Source organism: Lupinus angustifolius, chromosome LG01 (genome assembly GCF_001865875.1).
Source record: "Lupinus angustifolius cultivar Tanjil chromosome LG01, LupAngTanjil_v1.0, whole genome shotgun sequence".
Taxonomy (NCBI): domain Eukaryota; kingdom Viridiplantae; phylum Streptophyta; class Magnoliopsida; order Fabales; family Fabaceae; genus Lupinus; species Lupinus angustifolius.
Genome location: NC_032009.1, coordinates 26,403,075 through 26,423,703, shown reverse-complemented (window position 1 = coordinate 26,423,703; position 20,629 = coordinate 26,403,075). Strand labels below are relative to the sequence as shown.

The following is a 20,629-nucleotide window of genomic DNA, read 5'->3' as shown; positions in this document are numbered from 1 at the left end:
CCACAGCACTGGTGGGGAAGTGAAGAGAAAAAGAAGGTTTTGCAGCAGAGAGAGTGAGACACACACAGATATTACCTTACCTATCCTCTTCTCTTCTCTTATGGCAGTATCTACCAATACCCTTTTACTCTCTTCCTTTTCTTCTTATCCCTTTTCTCCATTCCATTCATCTTTATCTCCTTCCCTTAACCCCTCTTCCCCTTTAAAACTTGCCAATTCAACCTCCTACTCCAACCTCACCCCAATTCGCTCTTCTTATTCCCAAAATGCTTCTTCCTCTGACCCCTTCAATTTCAGGTACTATTTTTTTTTTCTTAAGTCGTCTAATCTTTCTATACGCAACCACCTATTTATAGAAATGTTTCTAGGGAGCTCAGATAAGCCTATATTTTTATTTATTTATTTACGTAGAGTCTGTTTCTGAGTTGAATATTTGAGGATAAGGAACCTTAAAAAGTTTGAATATATGTCATGACTCTAAAGTTGTGGTTTCAATTTCCTTTCATTTTCATCCAAAACTAACTCAACTCTCACATAGAACTTTAGTGTCAATTTTTGGAGTGAGAGAATGGAAAAGGAGCACCACTAACAGCCATAATAATAATTTATTTAAGGAAAAAGTGCATAAGAGTTACTGAACTCTAAACGACACTGACCTTAAACCCTAAACCCAACCTGAATTATTTTTTGCAAAAGGGCGTAAAAGTTTTAAAAAAAAATTAGACTTTTCCCTTTTCATAATTATTCCGGTTTCAAAAGCTAGCTCCATAAGTTGGTTAGACTTTTTAAAACAACTGGAGTGTGGAGTCTAAGGTGTAATTAAATCAAACCTCGACAACGTTAATAATAGTATCATTTTCTCTGTTATGTTATGGTTGAAAGTTGAAACTGAAAATATTTGTTGCGACCCAGGGAGCCTGAGATTCCATCTATGTCTTCCTTTCAACGGTCAATGAATGAATCTAGCAAGCCTTCATCGTCCAGATGGAGAAGGGTTCTGCTCAAAGTCAGTGGTGAAGCACTTGCAGGAGATCAGTCACAGAATATTGACCCTAAGGTCTCCACTCTGCAACCCTGCATTCATATCATATCTCTACCTTCTCATCAAAAGATAATTAAATCAAATTTTTATTAAGCCATGGTATGCTGTTCTTTGTATGTGTCGTGATCGAGTTTTTTATGTATCGTTTTCCCTGTCGAATGTAGATAGCTATGGCCATTGCAAGGGAGGTTGCGTCTGTTACCCGCCTTGGTATTGAGGTAATTACAGTGCATATTTTTTACTATTTTACTACCAAGATGTATTTGTTTCTTTTATAGGGTGAGCTTGGCATAACACTAAGGTTGTTACTTAGTGGTTATGAGTTCAAATCCTGGAAACAGTCTTTCCACTTGCAAGGGTAAGGTTGCGTACATTTACCCTCCCCAGACCCCACTAAGTGGGAGCCTTGTGCACTGCGCCACCCTATTTATTTATCTGTTTCTTTTATTCTGGATTTTCTGCTGCGTCCTCATGTTGTTTGACATTACATGGCTAATTGAATGAATCGAATTTGTAGTAGTATTGGGGAATTTTTGTTGTAGGTTTACAAAATAATCTTCAAGACTTGAAGAGAAGTGCTAAGCTGATCAATTTTTAGATTACCAGTAAAAAAATCAGGGTTATTATCTCATTGTTAGTTAGAGCATTTAAACTAAAGAAACTATTTAAATTCTTTTCTATTCAGACTTAAGTGCCAAATAGTTACATCGTTCTTTCAGGTTGCACTAGTGGTTGGTGGGGGTAACATCTTCCGTGGATCTGCTCGGGCTGGATGTAGTGGCCTGGACCGGTCATCTGCAGATTATATTGGGTAGTTCCCTGAATCTCTCTTAATTAATCTTGCCATCGATATTCTGTTAATACTCTTTTGCATGATCACAGAAATCTGTCTTAGTTTTATTTCATGCAAAACAAGTTCATAGCTCTAATGTGCTTGTTGTTCACTCATAATTCCTCTTTGCTATGATTTACACTATCATAAACCATAATCTGTGGCTAAAAATGCATAATATTTGTCAAAAAGTTCTTGCTTTTTACCATTTGTGTATATTTTATCATCTAGGATGTTGGCAACTGTTATGAATGCTATATTTCTTCAAGCAACAATGGAGAGTATTGGCATTCCTACTCGGGTGCAGACTGCATTTCGTATGTCTGAGGTTGCTGAACCATATATACGCAGAAGGGCTATTAGGCATTTGGAAAAGGGAAGGGTTGTCATTTTTGCTGCTGGTATTGGAAATCCGTTCTTTACCACTGACACTGCAGCTGCGCTCCGATGTGCAGAAAGTAAGATAATTTATTATTGCTGTGATCGAAAGCAAGCATATCACCATTAGTTCTGTTATATCATTGATGGCTTTGTTAATATTGTTTTCATTCTCACTTCAGTATATGTAGTAACCTTAGCTGTTGTTTTACTTTTATCTGTTTTATTGATGGTATTAGAGGGCGAACCTTGGTACAACTGTAGTTGTAACGGGTTTAAATCTTGTAAGTCTCTCTGCTTGTGGGTTAAGGCTATATATATATTTATTTTCCCCAGATCCCATCAAGTGGGAGCTTGTGCACTAAGCTGTCCTATTGTTGATGACATTGTTCATATTCTTTATGTCCTAACTTCTCCACAAAAGATGTAGATGTATACAATTGCAAATATATTCCTCTTATTTATAATGTTTTGGCTTACATTTGTTCTCACTTGCACATCACTGCTATGAACTTATTTTTATTCCACCATCTATTCAGTTAATGCGGAGGTTGTACTCAAAGCAACTAATGTTGATGGAGTGTTTGATGATGACCCGAAGCGTAACCCACAAGCACGTCTTCTTGACACACTAACTCATCAGGACGTAATTTCAAAAGATTTGTCAGTGATGGACATGACTGCCATAACTCTATGTCAGGAAAATAATATACCTGGTAAGTCCTGCAAACAAGCATTTATACGAACTCCTCTTCAGATTTTTTTAGTGGAATTAACTCATTTGGTATTAGATAAATTGTCTCTTAATCCGATCGAAACGGAAATAACTCATCTTGATAATCTGACCCTCCCCTTCCCATCTCCTGCAGTTGTTGTCTTCAATCTAAACAAACCAGGTAACATTGAGAAGGCCATTAAAGGGGAGAGGGTTGGCACTTTGATTGGGGCAACTTGGAATTCTACCATGTCAAGAACATGAAAAGATTTGAAGTCCAATTAGTGATTCTTTCTTTTGTTCTTCCTATTCAATCTTCTAGCCGAGGATGCCGAAAATGTGAGGCATATTATTTTGCAATATTTTTGATGACTTTCAGGGTATTGTTGAGTTAGAAATCTGTAAATATTACAGAGTAAATCACTATTGATGTTTTCAACCACATGGTTTGGCGTAATTTTACTTTGCCATCTTGTGGTTTTTTATATAGAAAATGACATTTTGTTTTTAAACTTAACTCCTTTAGCACACTATTCATGTCTTAGTCTTTTAAATTTACAGTCTGAGTTTGTATTTATGTTCAAGACAAACGGGCACTTTATCTGCATGCCACACTCTTACTTTCTGAAAAGTACGTAGTAATAATTCTTTGAAATTTCGGGTGATCGTGGTCACTTTGTTACCATATTTAAAACGAATTTGAACAAGCCAATCAAATGTTAGCCACTTTTGAATTTTATAGACGGATAAGAATTCCTTTTGTAGTAAATTGCTTCAAGGCAATCACACTTCAAAATAACATGTAGATGACTTAATCGCCAAGTCAACCTTCAAGCCTCGGTCCATAGCAATTAACTCGGCTAAATTCGTTGTACATGTTTCAAACTTAATAGGAAAACCCAATAAGCAGATATCCTCATGATCACAAATTGCGTCACCTCTTACAATATTATGAGATCCCAAGTAGAAACTTTTGTCAACATTGAGCTTTATATGCCCTATCTCTGGCTGAAACTATTTAACACTAGAATAATCATCTTCAACCGATCTAGAATGGTAAGTTAACGAGTTTTTGTAGTCATGATGAACCTTTCGGGCAACATGACTAATATCCCATGAGACAACCATCTCCAAACCCACCAAATGCTAGTCATGAGCATAAGGCCAATAAAATGCCTTGAATTATGCATCAACCAATTCGTAAAGGAGGATTAATTTATTTAAAAAGCTGAATCATAAAATTCAAGACATTGACACAAGGATGTAGATCAACTACGGTCCCTAAAAATATTAAGAATGTCTTTTACTTCATCATTGCACCTCCAACAATTTGGGGAGGTTGCAATATTGCGTTTGAACTGCAACAAGTTAAAGAGTAAAGCATTATACATCATCAACTAACAAATCGATTTAACTTTCTGGAAATTTTAATTTAAACCCACCGCCAAAAATCGTGTGGAAGGCCATCATCCCTCTATAATTAAGCTAACCATAACAAGTGCTTGACATGAGAAATGTCATCAATATAATGTTATAAGTAAAATAATGCTTTTAAGAAAATAGAACAACTAAGTACTATAAAACAAAACAATGTGATCGAAGGTGTTTTGTTATTGTCCTTTAGCCCTTAAATGATTTGCAAGTTTTTCATTTCCTTTTCACTGTTGTACAAAAATTAACTCGTAAACACACTAAAAAGTGAGTTTTTCATTATCCAAATTGTTGGACCAGACTGCGACCGGGGAACCTCCAACCACAGGAGAGTTCCAATGTTACATGGGTGTGGGAAGAGTGAAGAATCACAAGTGAGACACCACGTCTTGAACCAAAGCCTTAAATCAATTTCACTAATCATTATATAATCTGTTTAGCATTTAAGAGGTGCTTTATATATGAATGACAACGGGCAAGAAAAGAAGGAATTTTTGGGGTACAAATTATGTGAGATATGTGCATAAATTAAAGCATTAAAAAAGTCACGTAGAGTGATTTTAAGTGGTAAACAAACTTAAATTTAGCTGTTGAGAGACCTCAACAATAATTAGTGTTACTCAACATCCTTTAGAAAAAGATTAGTATCACTTAAATAATGTTGAAAATCCTGTCATATAAGATCCAAAAAGATTAGAAAAAAAGTTACGTTGAGACTAAGATGGCATTTAGTAATCGCTTGTGTTGGAAGAAACATGTGACTATTGTATAAGCTCATAGCACTATCATTACTCAAACATAACTTTACTATTGTATAAGCTCATTGAATACACCAGCATGAGATTACATTAAGAATTTATAACGGGATGCTTGTGAGTTGCAATTTGTGGCAGTGCTACCTTTAGTGGCAATGTTTAGCAACATATCCTCCTAAAATTTTTGTAACCAGGTGACAAATCGAGGAAGAGTAAATTGCACTGACATATCATGATATTTAACTTAACTATGTTCATTCACGTTTTATTTAAAACATTACATTCATCTCCCCTAAAGATATGTCAAATATCAAGTGTAATTATATTCATCTCTCATACAAGACTATTTAGTAGTTAGTAAACTGTATTTATAAAAATCAGAGATCTATATATATGTAAAAAAAATGGTTTATTTAATTTCACTATTTCCTCGTGTTTGCTTTTTAATAATATCAACAATCCTACTTAGTACCCAGTAAGGCAGGGGCGGCCCAACTATGAAGTGGCTAAAGCAAAGGCTTCATATGGCTCAACTTTTTTATCACCTATAATGTAACTGTCTCTAATCAAATTTCATGATTAATTTTACTTCATTCTACCACTATATAATATCTATGCAGTAACATTATAAAGATTCATATACAGTAAGTATATCATCCACCATTTATTTATATTATTTTTATTTAAGAGTCAATCATGATTGAAAATGAATAATGGATATTACAGTAACAGTGTAAAAAACTCTTACATCGTCAGTATATACCTCGTTTTCTCTTACTTTTCTTAATATCAACATTGATAAATTGACTTTATTATCAACTGAAAAAGATTTAATAAATAATTTGTCATTCCATATAAAAGGTGTGGAAGAGGGCTAGTTATAAAGTTTGTTTTAGGCCTCAATCTATATTGGACCGCCCTTTACTATGGCTGCAAAAATGGGGAGGGCTTTATAACTGGAAGGTAGCAAAAAGCACGTGTGGAATTTGTGAGATGCAAAATTGCAATATTAGTGATGAATATAGGGTTTGTAAAAAGTATGATACATTTGGGAGCTTCTGAACAATTATGAAAACAGGGTACATGAAGGCCCATAATGACCGTATGGCCATAACTAAGGGCGGATGAAGAGTTGGCTAGCCCAATAGAAGCATAACCCAATACAATTAGAAGCAGAAAAATCGGAAGCTGGCTAGAAATGCAGTGAAGTGAAGTGATAAAAGAAATGAATGAAAGTAAATGGAAAGCTTCAAAATCATTTCACAAATATATTATGTTAACTTTCCCATTTTCCTCTCTAAAATCCAACTTTCAAATGAAAATGGTTGGTTTGATAATTGTTCCAGCTTATAAATGTCTTGGGTTCACACTCTTAAGTCTTAACTAAACAGATTTGAACCTTTTTCTATTTTCAAAATTTCACTCAGATATGGTTAATTTGAAAAACAAACTATATTAGTCACTTAAAATTAAAAGGACAAATAGAAGTCATTTTAATATTTTGTTTCATTACAATCCTAAAAGGAGGGCCAAGTGTCATTCAAATATAATTATATGTATAATTATATAAAATGACATTTCGTACATTACTTCAATGATTAAATTTTATTGGGTTTATTTATGTGTTAAGTTTTGAGGGAAAATGAAATACTTCACAGTATCTAATGTATTTCATAAATTTGATTTCCCATCCCATTAGTCATTCTTATCAAAACAAGCCTCAATACTAATTATAGATTGAGATCATTATAAAAGTAATGATTTCACCAGGCCATGGAAGCTACAGAGCTTGGGTGAGTACTTCTGAGACTACATTGGGAATGCTTTTGTTGTGTCATTTTCATGGTTATTAATTCAACCAAGATAAGGATATTCCACATGATATACCATACTATTATTATTGCTTACAACTTCTTTTCCTCACTTTTATTTATTATTTATCTGACCTCAATCAAGGCCTCATCCATTATCTGTCACCACACAACTCCACTCTTCCACCGCCAAAAATCATGTATATAATACTATAAATACCAAGCTCTAAATAATTCTAACTCCAAAAAGAGAAATAAAAAGACATGGGAAGTTTAGAGGAGGATGAGTTGGTTAAGATGGTACAAGATTTTATAGAATCTGAATCAACTTCTCCTACAAATTCTACTTCATCAAATTGCCATGCTTTAAACCATAGAACCCAATATTTTATTTTGCAGGTAACCCTCAATGAATTATTTTTTTCTTGGTTTAATAAGCATGTACCTAGGATGTTTTTTTTTTACTTATGTGTCTTGTTTTTTATCTATTAACATGTTGCAAGTGGTTTCAGGACATTTTAAGGAGTGAGTGTGATAAAGAAGAAGAGGCTAAGGTTGTGACGTATGTGTTGAAGTATATGAGAGATAGTGAAGGTATTGAGAAACCAACAAGTTTGAGTAGAAGGATTGTTATGAAGATGAAAATGGATGGTCTTGATGCTTCTCTGTGCCAAACATCTTGGGTCACCTCTTCAGGATGTCCTGCTGGTGGGTCTTTCTCTATCTTTGAGTATTTTCAATCTCTCTATTTTCTGTCACCTTAAACTGAAATTGTGTAGTACCAATACCCAAATAGCCATTAGTTACACATATATATTTGAATTATTTGACCATGAACTAGTGCTAGGGAGAGATCAGAATCTCAATTAGATATATTGCACACTTTTGAGATCACAAAGAGTTCATATCATCTGTCTTATAGTATGTATCACATAGTGTGTATCTCATCATACTAATGAGTGTGATTAATAAAAACAAATATTTCATATGTTTTTCAAATCATTTTTCACCTAGATAATAGATTTTCTTTTAAAATATATATACCCTTATAATTTTAAGAGAATATTAAATGGTTATTCTTCAATTAGAGTAAATAATGAGGGATAATAATAAAGTTTAAATCATGAAATATGAAATCATATATTATTATTTCTATGAGAACTTTGACAAAATTAATTAATATGCGACTGGAATATAATTTAATTATTGTCTATTAGATTTTGTGTTCAATTTGATTTTCTTGATAAAATACTTTTTATTTAGTATTTGACAGAGCTAGTAATACAAATTGTGAGATATGGAAGGTGATGTTATTGTTATCCATCTGAGATAAAAGTTTTGAAAGTTTCTCATAAAACACCCCTTGTTTTACAATTTTTCATGGCATCAAAGTTAATATGGTCAACCACTATATGCACAACCAAGTGAAATTTTGGCTTTTATTTTGTATTATTATTATTATTATTATTATTGTTTATTATTATTTAATGTTGTGTAGTTTTTGTTTAACAGGTGGATATGAATATATTCAAGTCATAACTGAAGATCAGAATTATACTAATCCTATGAGGCTCATAGTAGATATAGACTTCAGGTCCCAATTTGAACTTGCAAGGCCTACACAACACTACAAAGAATTAACAGATTCACTTCCAGTAATTTTTGTTGGAACTGAGAACAAAATTTGCAAGATAATCTCTCTACTGTGTTCTGCTGCCAAACAATCCTTAAGAGAAAAGGGCCTCCACGTGCCCCCTTGGAGAACCACTTCATACATGCAATCAAAATGGCTCTCAAAGTGTCATAAAGAGCATGACCCTACAAATAATGGGAGGGAAAATAATATGGGAGTAAAAAATGATGGAACTGTGTGTATTATTGGAAAGTGGGTACCTCCATCAGTGAAAAAAAATAAAAGAGAAATTGGTGGTGGATCTGGTTTGTCAAGTCAATTTTCTAACATAGGCATAAATTGTTGGTGATGGTGAGGCTATGTTATTTGTTTTGAGGACTATCCAATTTTGGTATTATTATTTTGGAGTCAATGTTCAATTCTATGTCATAACTCATAAGAAGTATTTTTGTATTGACAGAACATGCAATAATTAATAGTACTCATCATTATACTTGAGTTTTTCAATGAGTATATATATATATGAAGTGTGTTAAATGTAATGCGTGTGCAATATTATTACTCAACTAAAATGGAGAAAATCACCTTGCAGAGCTATAAACTTAATCAAAGGGAACTAGGTCAAACAAAACTTAAATGTAACATAAAAGAAAAACTTAATTTAACGGGGTCATGCATTGTTCTTTACCGTGGCAATGCCTAGCTCTTCATAATTATTGAGGCATGAGTTAAGAATTTTTTTACATAAGAAACAAGTTCTTATTAAAAATTAAGTTAGATTAAAAGAATATTGTGTAAATTATAAGTACGTGGATAGATTGTGAGGTCGTTTAGGAAAAAATGGGAGCTGTTGGGTGGAACTAAAATATTAGTTATAGGTCATTTAGATTTTAGACAAGGTTGAAAAATGTTAAAATTGGACACCAATTATACATATTTATATCATAATGTAGTTTGACTTAGCCTAATCCAATCCATAATAATAGATATGGTACAAACATGTGTGATACGTAATACTAATTAAAGGAATTTGAAATCATTGTAGGAAGAATGGATATTTATGTAATTTTCATTAATTGGTGGAATATGGAATACACAACTTATATTTATACGTCTTAAGAAACTCTTCTAATAAACAGAAAAATAATCCTAATAACTTAACAAACTTAATTAATTCCTAATTAAATATATGTTAAAATAAAGTACTCTACTACAATCCCATCTTTCTAGAAATATTATCAAAATGTCTCAAGCCAAATAAAATTGATGTGCCTATGCTGGATTTGGTGCACCAAGACACGGTCAGAAGATGTGCCAAGATGCCTTGTCTGATGCACCAAGTCTCGGTCAGAGTGGTCAGACTGATGCACCAAAGGCCTGGTCATGATGTGCCAACATGCCTTGCCTGATGTGCCAAGTCTCGATCAGATTGATTGGCCTGATGCGCCAGTCAGATGATGCATCATGATGATGCACATGATACACTTTCTCAGATATAGCTCAATATCTAGCACGATCAGAACTTGATATTTCACTCGGTCATGGCCTACTTCCTGACTCGATTAGATTGAACAATTGGCTTAGTCGTGACTCAAGCAATGACACAGTTACAATACCCAGCTGCCTTGATCACGATCCAATTTCTGGCTTGGTCAAACTATAATTCTGGCTTGGTGCATATGATGATACTTCATACTAATCACCATGTTCTTATTAATTTTATTTATCCTTGTTTTTCTTGTAAAGAAAATTTTATGAGTTGGTTTTCTAAAAGTTCACCAAGCTTAAGATATGCCTTGTAGACTTTATCACCATATATTTAAATGGTTATTAGAATTATTCATTAAGAATTTAAGATAGTGATTATATTGGCAACATTTGAAGTCACAATCTTATACACTATATGTCAAGGTTAAGGGTGTAAGTAGTTTTTTGAACCGCAAAACTAATAAAATTAAATTGAATCTAATAAAAAATTAAGTTCTATTTGATTTTAAGGTTTTGTATAGTTTTAAATTTTTAGAATTGAATTATTATGATTCAATTTACGGTATCATAATTTATTAAACTATAAAATCCGAACTTAACCATACCCTACTCTTTTCGTTTTATTTTGTTATTTCAATTAGTTGGCTGTAGCTTTTCTAAATGTAGTATTTTTGTAGTGGACATTCTATTTCTAGTGCAACTGTTAGGTGTTTCGATTTTTTTTTGATAAAAAAATGATTTTCTAGGTCTTTAAATTAAAAAAAAAACGTAAACCCATGAATCCAATCAAACTAAATATCTTCCATTTGGTTCACTTTAATTTAGTTTTTATATCATGAATAAATAAAAATCAAACTAATCCTTATCAACTTCTTACAAAGCTGTTTAATGACTTTAGATGTTGAATGAGTATATATATACACATATGTATCTTATTGGATAAATATGTATGAATATTATATAACTTCTGAGATCATCTACATTGTGTGACACAATTTACACTATCTATTGCTACGTAAATAGATATTGATATTACCCGTAATAGAAGCGTTTGTGATAGAGGGAAAATGACAAAAATTGGATATAAATATGCAATTTACTTTCTAAAGTTAAATCCAAATGATTGAGGCCAAATTTTGTGCTTCATTTCACTCACGGCAAACTTTTTCAAACCTCAAACTTCATCGGGATTTGCAAGATAAGATTGATCTATTACTGGCTATTGCGTATGAACAAACACATACCAACGAATATCCATTTACTATGCTAAGATGTCTAATAGCTCTATGTTTTAAAATTGTTTTCTGATTTGAGGAATATTAATTTATGTAACCAAACAAATCCAGTAACACATAAAAAAACTGAAATCTAGCCATATGCTAATTATATATATGTTTTTATTGCAGTGGGCCTGCAAGATTTTGGTGCCTCTTTATAATAACTAGTAAGGTTTTGGTTCTTTATATTATTGAATTGTAAAGACCCTCATCAGCCACATACTTAGAGAAAAGAAAGAGAAATGGGGCAAGTATCATGAGTATGTCTATATAATTATTGATGAACACGGTTCAGAACTGTATACACACATAAATTAATTAATCGGTTTTCTTAACATTGAGGGTAAGAATACAAGAGTGGATATTTTTATTAGGAAATAATACATTAAAAGAATAATTTTTTTATACATTTAATTATTTAATAACAAATATTTATGTTTAAGTTCTTATTTTCAACTCTGTGTTAATGATGAGAAAATCGTTGATTAATTATAGTATATGTTAAAACATGGACATTAAGGATGATAGGTATCAAAAGGATAAAGACACATAGTATGTACTATGTAGTTAAAAAAACAGGTGGCGGTAGGAAAAACATGTGGCACCAAAACCATGGGAAACTTGGTCATGTGTATACGACACATAATCATGTCATTTTCCTTCCTCATTTCATCCAATTATCCAACCTTATCTTCATGACAACTTTGTCCCCTCTCACTTTCAAAGTTTCGCTTCCTTACACGTATCCAAGGGTCAAGGCTAATATACTCAATGCTAAATTTAGACTTTGGTATAAAGTTAAAAAATACATTCAGGTAGTTCAAAATTTTCCCCTTCAAATAGATATATGTCAAAATGTATATTTTACATATGGGAATACATTTTTTTATATTCAGACATTTGTACTTATCTGCAGGCATAATGTATATAATTGAGAGTAATATTTATGCAATATCAGTGAAAAGATTTATATACAATCAATATATTATTTTCTATTTATTAATATTATTTTTTTTGAAAAATCAACGATAATAAAACATGAATAATAATAATACAGTAACAGAATATCAAGTCATAATTTTTCTCATTTAAAATTTACAAGAAACTGTTATTTACGTCCACAGTATGTTAGCCATACATATTGAAGTGACACATCTTCAATAGTATATACATTGTAGGACAACGTGCATCATCTTCCTCCTATCTTTTTCTTGGTTTGTCCATTGGCCTACCCAACTTTCCAGTTAAATACGTTTACTCTTAAATCTCATTTAAAAAATATTATATTCTTTTAACAGTAAGTTTAAATATCCTCCAGCATGATCCTGCCTTTTTTTATTGAGAGATTACTTTTGGGAAAGATAGCAAGATAAGTATCATATAATATACATGTAACAGTATCATGAATGCTAGAATATATGATATAATTTGATTTCGATTGTCTGATTTAATCGGTTAAATTTGAAACCAAATTTCTTCTACTTTAATGTCCAACAATATTTGATCCAAGTGATAAGGAGCGGATTAGTCGAAGTCTAATTCCATCTCCTAAAAAAAGTTATGGAACTCTCTGAGCAATTTCGGAAATAATGTAAGATGATAATTTTATCAACCATGTCCCTTATTCCCAATATCTACATAGGCAACAAAAAACCATATTCATTAACCTACATTCTTTGTAGCCTCAAACTCACATCTCCATATTCAATCTCTTCCAGCAAACCTTGCCCCAAGAATTATATTGCGGCACCAGCCCATTCACCATGATCCTAAACCAGGTCTATTTGCAAGTTAGGTTCAGAAGGGATAAAGACAAAACGAAAACTTGAAAGTTATCTCATAAATATATTTTATGACCCACAACTATTTTAACCCTCCAAAAATCAACTAGTTCTTGCTAATACATCTTCTCTATCCAAATTTTCACCACGCAGTACCTTGTATTTGGGCTGTTTTTTCCCTTTTCTTCAATGGGTTCGATAGTAGACTTGATGAAAGCCCAATGGTTGATAATATGGATGTATTCTATGTGGGCTTTATATTATGTCTTGTGTTGGATTTTGGCAGCTTCTATCTCTGATATAATTGCAAAATGTGGACAATGAGTTTTTAAAAACAAATCCTAATTTTTTAATAGATTGGCTTAAGAAAACATAATGTTATCTCATGAAACAAAATCACAACATAGCTCATCATGTTCCTTAATAAAAATGAAAAAAAAAAAATTAGAAATCCATTATTCAATTTCACTATTTTTGCACTTAATGTCCACACACCCCAATTCTCTATCATTTTTTCTTCTCTTCTTTCATCTTTCCTCAACCCTTTGGCCAACAAAGTTGAAGTCATCTTAACATCCAATCCTTACTATTCCATCTGTGTATGAACTAATTATATCAAGTAATTTACCACAGCATTTTTGTTATTATTCCATTTATATCCCTGCTTTATATATAAGTCTATATACATGATCACATTAAGATTATGATCAATATCATTTAACAATCAATATGCTTGTCCAATACAAAGACATGAAGCGTTAATAAAATGATATTTAGACTTCTTTATCATTATAACCTTTCACATTTTGTTTCTACTTTTGATTTTTTTTTTACTGAGTTATAAAATATTCTTTCATTGTTGGAAATTGAATTTGTTTAATACTAAGCATAAACCGCGCATTCATTAATGCGTATGTGGATATATTGTTATTTATGCCCCAAAAAAATAAGTCTCTTATTGATCATCCCTCGTTGTGTCCCACAAAGGCACAAAGCTTTAAGAAAAACACTTCATGACCATATAGCTCTCTCAATCTGATTTTCATATACATAACATTTAATTTATCAACTGTTATATGCATTTATATTGAGAATCGGTAACCAACAAGACATTTGTATGGTCTAGTGGTGTAAGGTCCCATTGAATTCTTAAAATCGAGGATTAATTTCTTATTCAAAAAGATAAGGATACCCTAGTAGTACCAAAGAAAATATTGAGAATCAGTATACTTCTTGATTAGCAACTCAACCTTAATTAAAATTAGAGTGACGTTATGATAGAAGAGTCTAAGTTTTCTGTATAATTTATGCATATGTTTTATTATATATTAGATTTGTTAATAAAATAAATAAATGGTTGATATTAAATTCATTTAAAAAATGAAGTAAGAAACTAAAATGCAAATGGCAATATTGCCAAAATCCCCTCAACTAATCTTCACCAATAATATGACTTACTAAATAAAGTTAGTTAATACATGTAAAAAAAAATTCATCATCGATTTTCTATTTTGTATAATTACCTGAAAGATAATTATGAACATGGGTAAGAATAAATTACTAATTTGATCATGCATTCTAATATTATTATAAATACAAAAATTACTCTTATAATTATTTCGAATCTCACATATGCACTATAATGGACTAGATCCCGACCTTGGGTCAAAACCTGAACTTGGTCCACAATTACTTCCGATTCAAAGTAGAAAAGAAAACTAGGAATGAATTAGGCTTGGAACACTTGATCAATACCATGATGAGTTGATTATTAATCGGATAAATTTATAATTATTTCTTATTAATCAACAAATTCTTATAAAGGATTATTAAATATATGAAGATAATGGTAAAAGAGATAAAGATAGCCAAGATATAATTACATCTTTTGAAGGGTTATGAGGGGGAAAATATACATCCACGGTGGAAAGTTGTATACAATGTGAGTGTATCATCCACTATTCATATTTAATTATCATTAACTTTTTCTAAAAGATAATATAAACGAATGGTGAATAACATATTAAATGTGTTTAAATCTTTACACTAATGGTGTATATATATTATACTAGAAAGACTTAATCATTTTCAAGATCAACAAAGATGGAGGAAATATATAGAAGGATTTCACGGTTAGAAATTTATAATTTATAATTAAGGTGAATATCATATATTTAATACAATTATATCAATTATTTACTTTCGGTTACAAAACAAATAGACCAATTATTGACAACTTATAAGACTTCTGAAACTAATAATGAATTTGAGATGATTAATGAGTGGATACCCAAAGTCCCAAACAGTTAGCCTATAGGGGATGTTGAGAACCCTATAACTTAACACATAAGGAGTGGTTATGATCCCCAAGACACCAAGTCACAAGTTTTAACCTCTCCCCATTAGAGAAAAAATGAAGGTCCCAAAAAGGAATTAAGGATTTGGTTGAGGAATGTCATCCTACTAAAACTCTCTCAAAAGGTATATCAAATGAGTAGATCAGAAAACATGAATTCACGTATGACTTTGTATCTTTATTTTATATTATGTGTGAGAATCATGATATTCAAGATTCTAGAATTGATATTTCACTAATCATCAGGTAATATCTAACAAGTAGTATTAGAGCTTTAAGTTCTGAATTTTATGATTATTCATTAAAGTTGTTTTCTCCCCAATTTTTTTACGAACCCTAATTTTTAAATTTGAGGATTTTTATGCTTCCACTATTGGTTATGAAAATTGAGTATTTATGAATAATGAGGATAATTTTCATGTGTTTCCGCTTATTTGAATCATGTGTAATTTGTATTATGAGTCCTTTCAACATGTGTTGAAGTATATATTCAGATCTGTGTATGGACATTGCATTAGTTTTGATGACTCTGTTATGCAATATGTATATTATATGTGCGCTAATGCCTTAATGTTGGACATTGACTTTTGTCACTTTAAAATTTTGCAATATATTAAAGTATATGTACAATATACATGTGTGTTAAGTCATCTTTTTTCTTTTATACATATACAATATAGAATTTATGGTCTTGTATATATTACGAATTAATATATATATATATATAATATATATATATATATATATATATATATATATAATTGTTTCCAGCTTGAAGTTCTTGTGATTTCTGGAATTTATGATTAAAGTTAATATATATAATGGTTATGAATAATGCTTAAAATTATATATTTTATTATGTTAGTGTGTGAAAGTGAATACATATATTTTCAGATATGCATAATCATATTCGATTTGGAATTTCGATAATGATTTGCATATATTTCTTTTATGATTTTCATTCTGGATCTACTTTGCATTTGGTTAAGATTGCATCCACTTTATGCGTTGATATATATATATATATAACATCATTTTTTATTTGAAATTATATTGTGGGATTAAATTTGTTAATCATATCAGATATCATATTTGAAAGTTTTAATTCCAAGATTATATTTTTTATAATGGATCCATATTATTTACCTTTTGTCTGGTAATTAATTTTTGAATTAATGGATGCAATATGTTGCCAAAGTAAACTCTATTGTGTAAATCGATTAAAATTACACATATGAGTATAAAACTATTTATGCGAATTGTGTTCGGCCCAAAGGAAGACACAATTTTGTCAAATAATAACATACATGTGATGATAAATATGTAACAATTATAAATTTTTTCATGTGAATAAAGGTCAGTCCAAAGAAAGGCTATTGTTTGACAGAACTAATTGTTATTATTTGATCATATCGTTGACAGTATCACTTACAAATTAATTTCTTTGTCTAAATACTAGAAATTGATATTGTGCTAGGTATCTTGTAAATAGTCTATTATGTGAACATGTCTTGTTTTATATATTATATCACTTGTTTGTTTAAATGGTTGCAACACTTATGGTTTATTGCATTGGTTGATGGTTGATTGCAATATTAAAGGTTGCTATTGTTGAAGCATTGTTTCTATTTGAATAATGTGTCCGACCATGTTTAGTAATATATAAAATCATAATATATTTTTAATTGTAAATTCAAGAGGACCGTCAGTGGAATTCGAAACGCAGATCCTTGTGATAAGAATGATAATGCTACCAATAAGCTATAATGGATATATGTATGTATATGTGGATATAAATAATATATATTTTGGATTAAGTGTTGAATCAAACTCAAGTAAATGGTTTTCTTTTGAAAAATAAAATTGTTTAACATTTTAAGTGAACATATTAAACAAGAAGTCGCTAAAGTGACATCTGTTCTGGGAATTATTCATAATAAATATCAAATGCTAGTGGACATATGTATTCATGCGAATATTAATCAACCCAAATTTGGCCGGATAATATACACATATGTGATTATTATAAGGTTGCATATGTGAATGATAAATCAGTCCAAAGAATGATTTATTATTTGACATGCATTATAAACAATGTTTGACCTTTACAAAGAATAGTACCATTAGTGATTGATATAAAATATCAAGCCAATTGTATGTTTGCATATTATGCGAATAGTGATCGACGCCAATGAAGAGTACTATTTGGCCCAAATTACAAACATACTTGTAGCAATAAATATGTGATAATCATATGGTTTTCTATGTGAATAATAAGTCGGTCCAAAGAAAGATTTATTGTTTGACAGGACTAATTATCAAAGTTTGATTACTATATTGAGTGTACCACTTACAAGTTAATATTTTTGTCCAAAGACTGAATGTTAATATTGTGCTAGGTAAATCGTGATGTATCACACCATCATTTGAATTTAAGTATTATAGTTGAATGTGAGTTTAATTGCAAGAATGATTGCAATTTGTTTTGTTATTTTACTAGTGCTACAAATATTTCTACTCAAATTAAAAACATATCATTGATGAATGAGACAAACTTTAAGGTCTATAAGGAAGTCGTAGAAATTATTCTCGGCTGTATGAATTTAAATCTCGCACTTCAGGTGGAGAAATCTATTTCTACTCTGAAAATCCTCGATGAGGTTAAAATTGGTAAATTTGAACACTTTAACTTTATGTGTAATGATTATGAAACGCTTTATTCCAGAAGCGTCTCATGATTCTATTTCTAAGGGTCAGAGTGCAAGGAAGTTCCTTGAAGAACTAGAACCATATTTTTCCAAAAATAAAAAGGCGGAGACAAGTAGATTTTTGACTAAACTCATCTTCATGAAGTATAAAGATAAATGGAACATAAAGGAGTACATTATGGAGATGTTTAATCTCACATTAAATTCAAGTCACTTAAGTTAGAGTTTGTTGATGATTTACTTGTGCACTTGATTTTGATCTCGCTTCATACACAATTTGGGCCATTCAAAATGAGCTATGACACTTAGAATGATAAATGGTCTCTCAATGAGTTTATATCTTACAGTGTGCAAGAGAAAGAACGACTGCAGAGAGATAAAACTGGAAGTGCTCATTTGACTATGACCTTTCAGAATAAGAAAAAAAAGAACAATAAAGATGTTGTGAAAGGACTATTTGTGTTTTTCCATAAAGAATGTAGAATTGTTCCACAATACATTATGCTAGGCAAACCTAGCATGAAGGGTGTTGATGAGCGATGAAACCATACTCTTAAGCATATAGTGAGAAATATGATTAGCCATTCTTCCTTACCAGAGTCTCTTTATGGGGAAGCTTTAAAGACCATAATTTACATCCCTAATAGGGTGCCAAATAAAGTAGTTAACAAAACCACATACAAGCTTTGGACTAATAAAAGATCAAGCTTAACACACATGCACATTTGGGATTGTCCAATTGAGGCGCGACCTTATAGGCCGCTTAAAAGAAAATTGGACTTAGGAATAGTTAGCTGCTATTTTGTTGGTTATACTGAACACTCTCAGGGTTATAAAATTTGTGATCTCACTTTAAGAATATACATTTTTTGGACGGGAAATGCAAGATTTCTTGAGGAAGTTGATTTTGGGAAGGAAGAGAACATAATGAATATTGTCTTTGAGGAAGAACTTGTCAGTAATGGTGAACAAGTTCTTGTTCCTATTACAATTCAAGGAATAACTTCTGTAAAAGAAGATAATAATCAGAATATTATTCCTCACAATATTCCAGAACAAGATAACAATGAGGTTCTCCCTCAAGTACCTATAAAACAAATTCAACAACTTCAAAAGCAGAAATGACATTAAGGAGATCCACTTGAGATTATAAGTACAATTCCTAATGATTATATTATATTTCTTCAAGAAAATGAAGATGATATCGAGATAAAAGAAGATGATCCATTGAACTTCTATCAAGCCATAAAAAGTTCTAACTCTCAAAAGTAGATTGAGGCCATGAAGGATGAGATGAAGTCTATGCATGATAATGACGTTTAGGATCTTGTCGAATTATCTAAAGGTGCGAAACCTATTGGTTGCAAATGGATATTTAAAACCAAGAGAGATTCAAAGGGTAATATTCATAGATATAAAGCTTGTATAGTTGTTAAAGGCCACACTCAGAAAGAATGCATTGATTATAAAGAAATCTTCTCTGCAGTATCTTCGAAGGATTCTTTTAGTGTAATATTGGCACTAGTAGCTCATTTTGATTTAGAGCTACATCAGATGGATGTTAAATTTTTTTTCTTCTTAATGGTGACATTAAAGAAACAATCTATATGGTGCAACCATAAAACTTTATGTCAATTAGCTCAAAGTCTATGGTATGCAAATTAAAGAAATTCATCTATGACCTTAAACAAGTTTCTCGTCAATGGAATTATAAGTTTTATCAAGTTATTACCTTGTATATTTTTTAGGCAAATAAAGTTGATGATTGTGTGAACCACAGGTTTAGTGGGAGTAAATTTATATTCCTAGTATTATATGTCAATGATATACTGCTTATGAGCACTGATATGAGACTATTGCATGAGTCCAAGATATTTCTAAAGAATTTTGAAATGAAAGATCTTGGGAAGCTACTTTTTTATTAGGTATTTAGATACTAAGATCGTTCCCAAGGTATCTTAAGGTTGTTACAAGAAAGCTATATAGATAAAATCCTAGATAGATTTGGCATGAAAGAATGTAAATCAAGGGATACTCCTATATCTAAGAGAGACAAGTTTAGTCTCGAACAATGCCCCAAAAATGACCTTGAAAGATACGAGATGAAAAAAATTCCTTAAGCATCTGCAATAGAAAGTCTAATGTATGCTCAAGTTTGCATACATCCCGACATAATGTTTGTCATGAGATTTTTATAAAGATATTTGATCAATCCTGTAATGCATCACTAGAATTTAAAGATCATTGGATACTCTGACTCCAATTTTTGGTATCTAGACAATAGATACTCCACCTCTAGATATGTGTTTATCTTGGTTGAAGGTGTTATCTCTTGGAAATCTTCTAAACAGATGCCCATAGCTCCTTCAACCATGGTTGTGGAGTTCATGATTAGTTTTGAAACATCATACCATGCAATATG

At 31.3% G+C, this 20,629-nt stretch overlaps 2 protein-coding genes across 3 annotated transcripts; both read left to right on the top strand.

The window, feature by feature from the left end:
* Window positions 1–19,008, top strand: LOC109358905 (uridylate kinase-like). 2 transcript variants are annotated; one of them, XM_019603406.1, is made up of 8 exons: window positions 1–297; window positions 913–1,057; window positions 1,207–1,260; window positions 1,762–1,853; window positions 2,106–2,332; window positions 2,792–2,968; window positions 3,122–3,266; window positions 18,998–19,008. In XM_019603406.1, exons 1-7 carry the CDS (start codon window positions 101–103, stop codon window positions 3,229–3,231), a joined length of 1,002 nt encoding a protein of 333 aa, XP_019458951.1. In that variant the 5' UTR covers window positions 1–100; the 3' UTR covers window positions 3,232–3,266; window positions 18,998–19,008. The 2 variants fall into 2 exon arrangements, with proteins under 2 accessions (XP_019458951.1, XP_019458942.1); XM_019603397.1 differs by lacking the exon at window positions 18,998–19,008 and having other exon boundaries at window positions 3,122–3,376.
* LOC109358918 lies at window positions 6,939–9,052 on the top strand. The gene is made up of 3 exons (XM_019603417.1): window positions 6,939–7,363; window positions 7,477–7,672; window positions 8,477–9,052. The coding sequence occupies exons 1-3, from the start codon at window positions 7,229–7,231 to the stop codon at window positions 8,944–8,946; spliced, it is 801 nt and encodes a 266-aa protein (XP_019458962.1). The 5' UTR covers window positions 6,939–7,228; the 3' UTR covers window positions 8,947–9,052.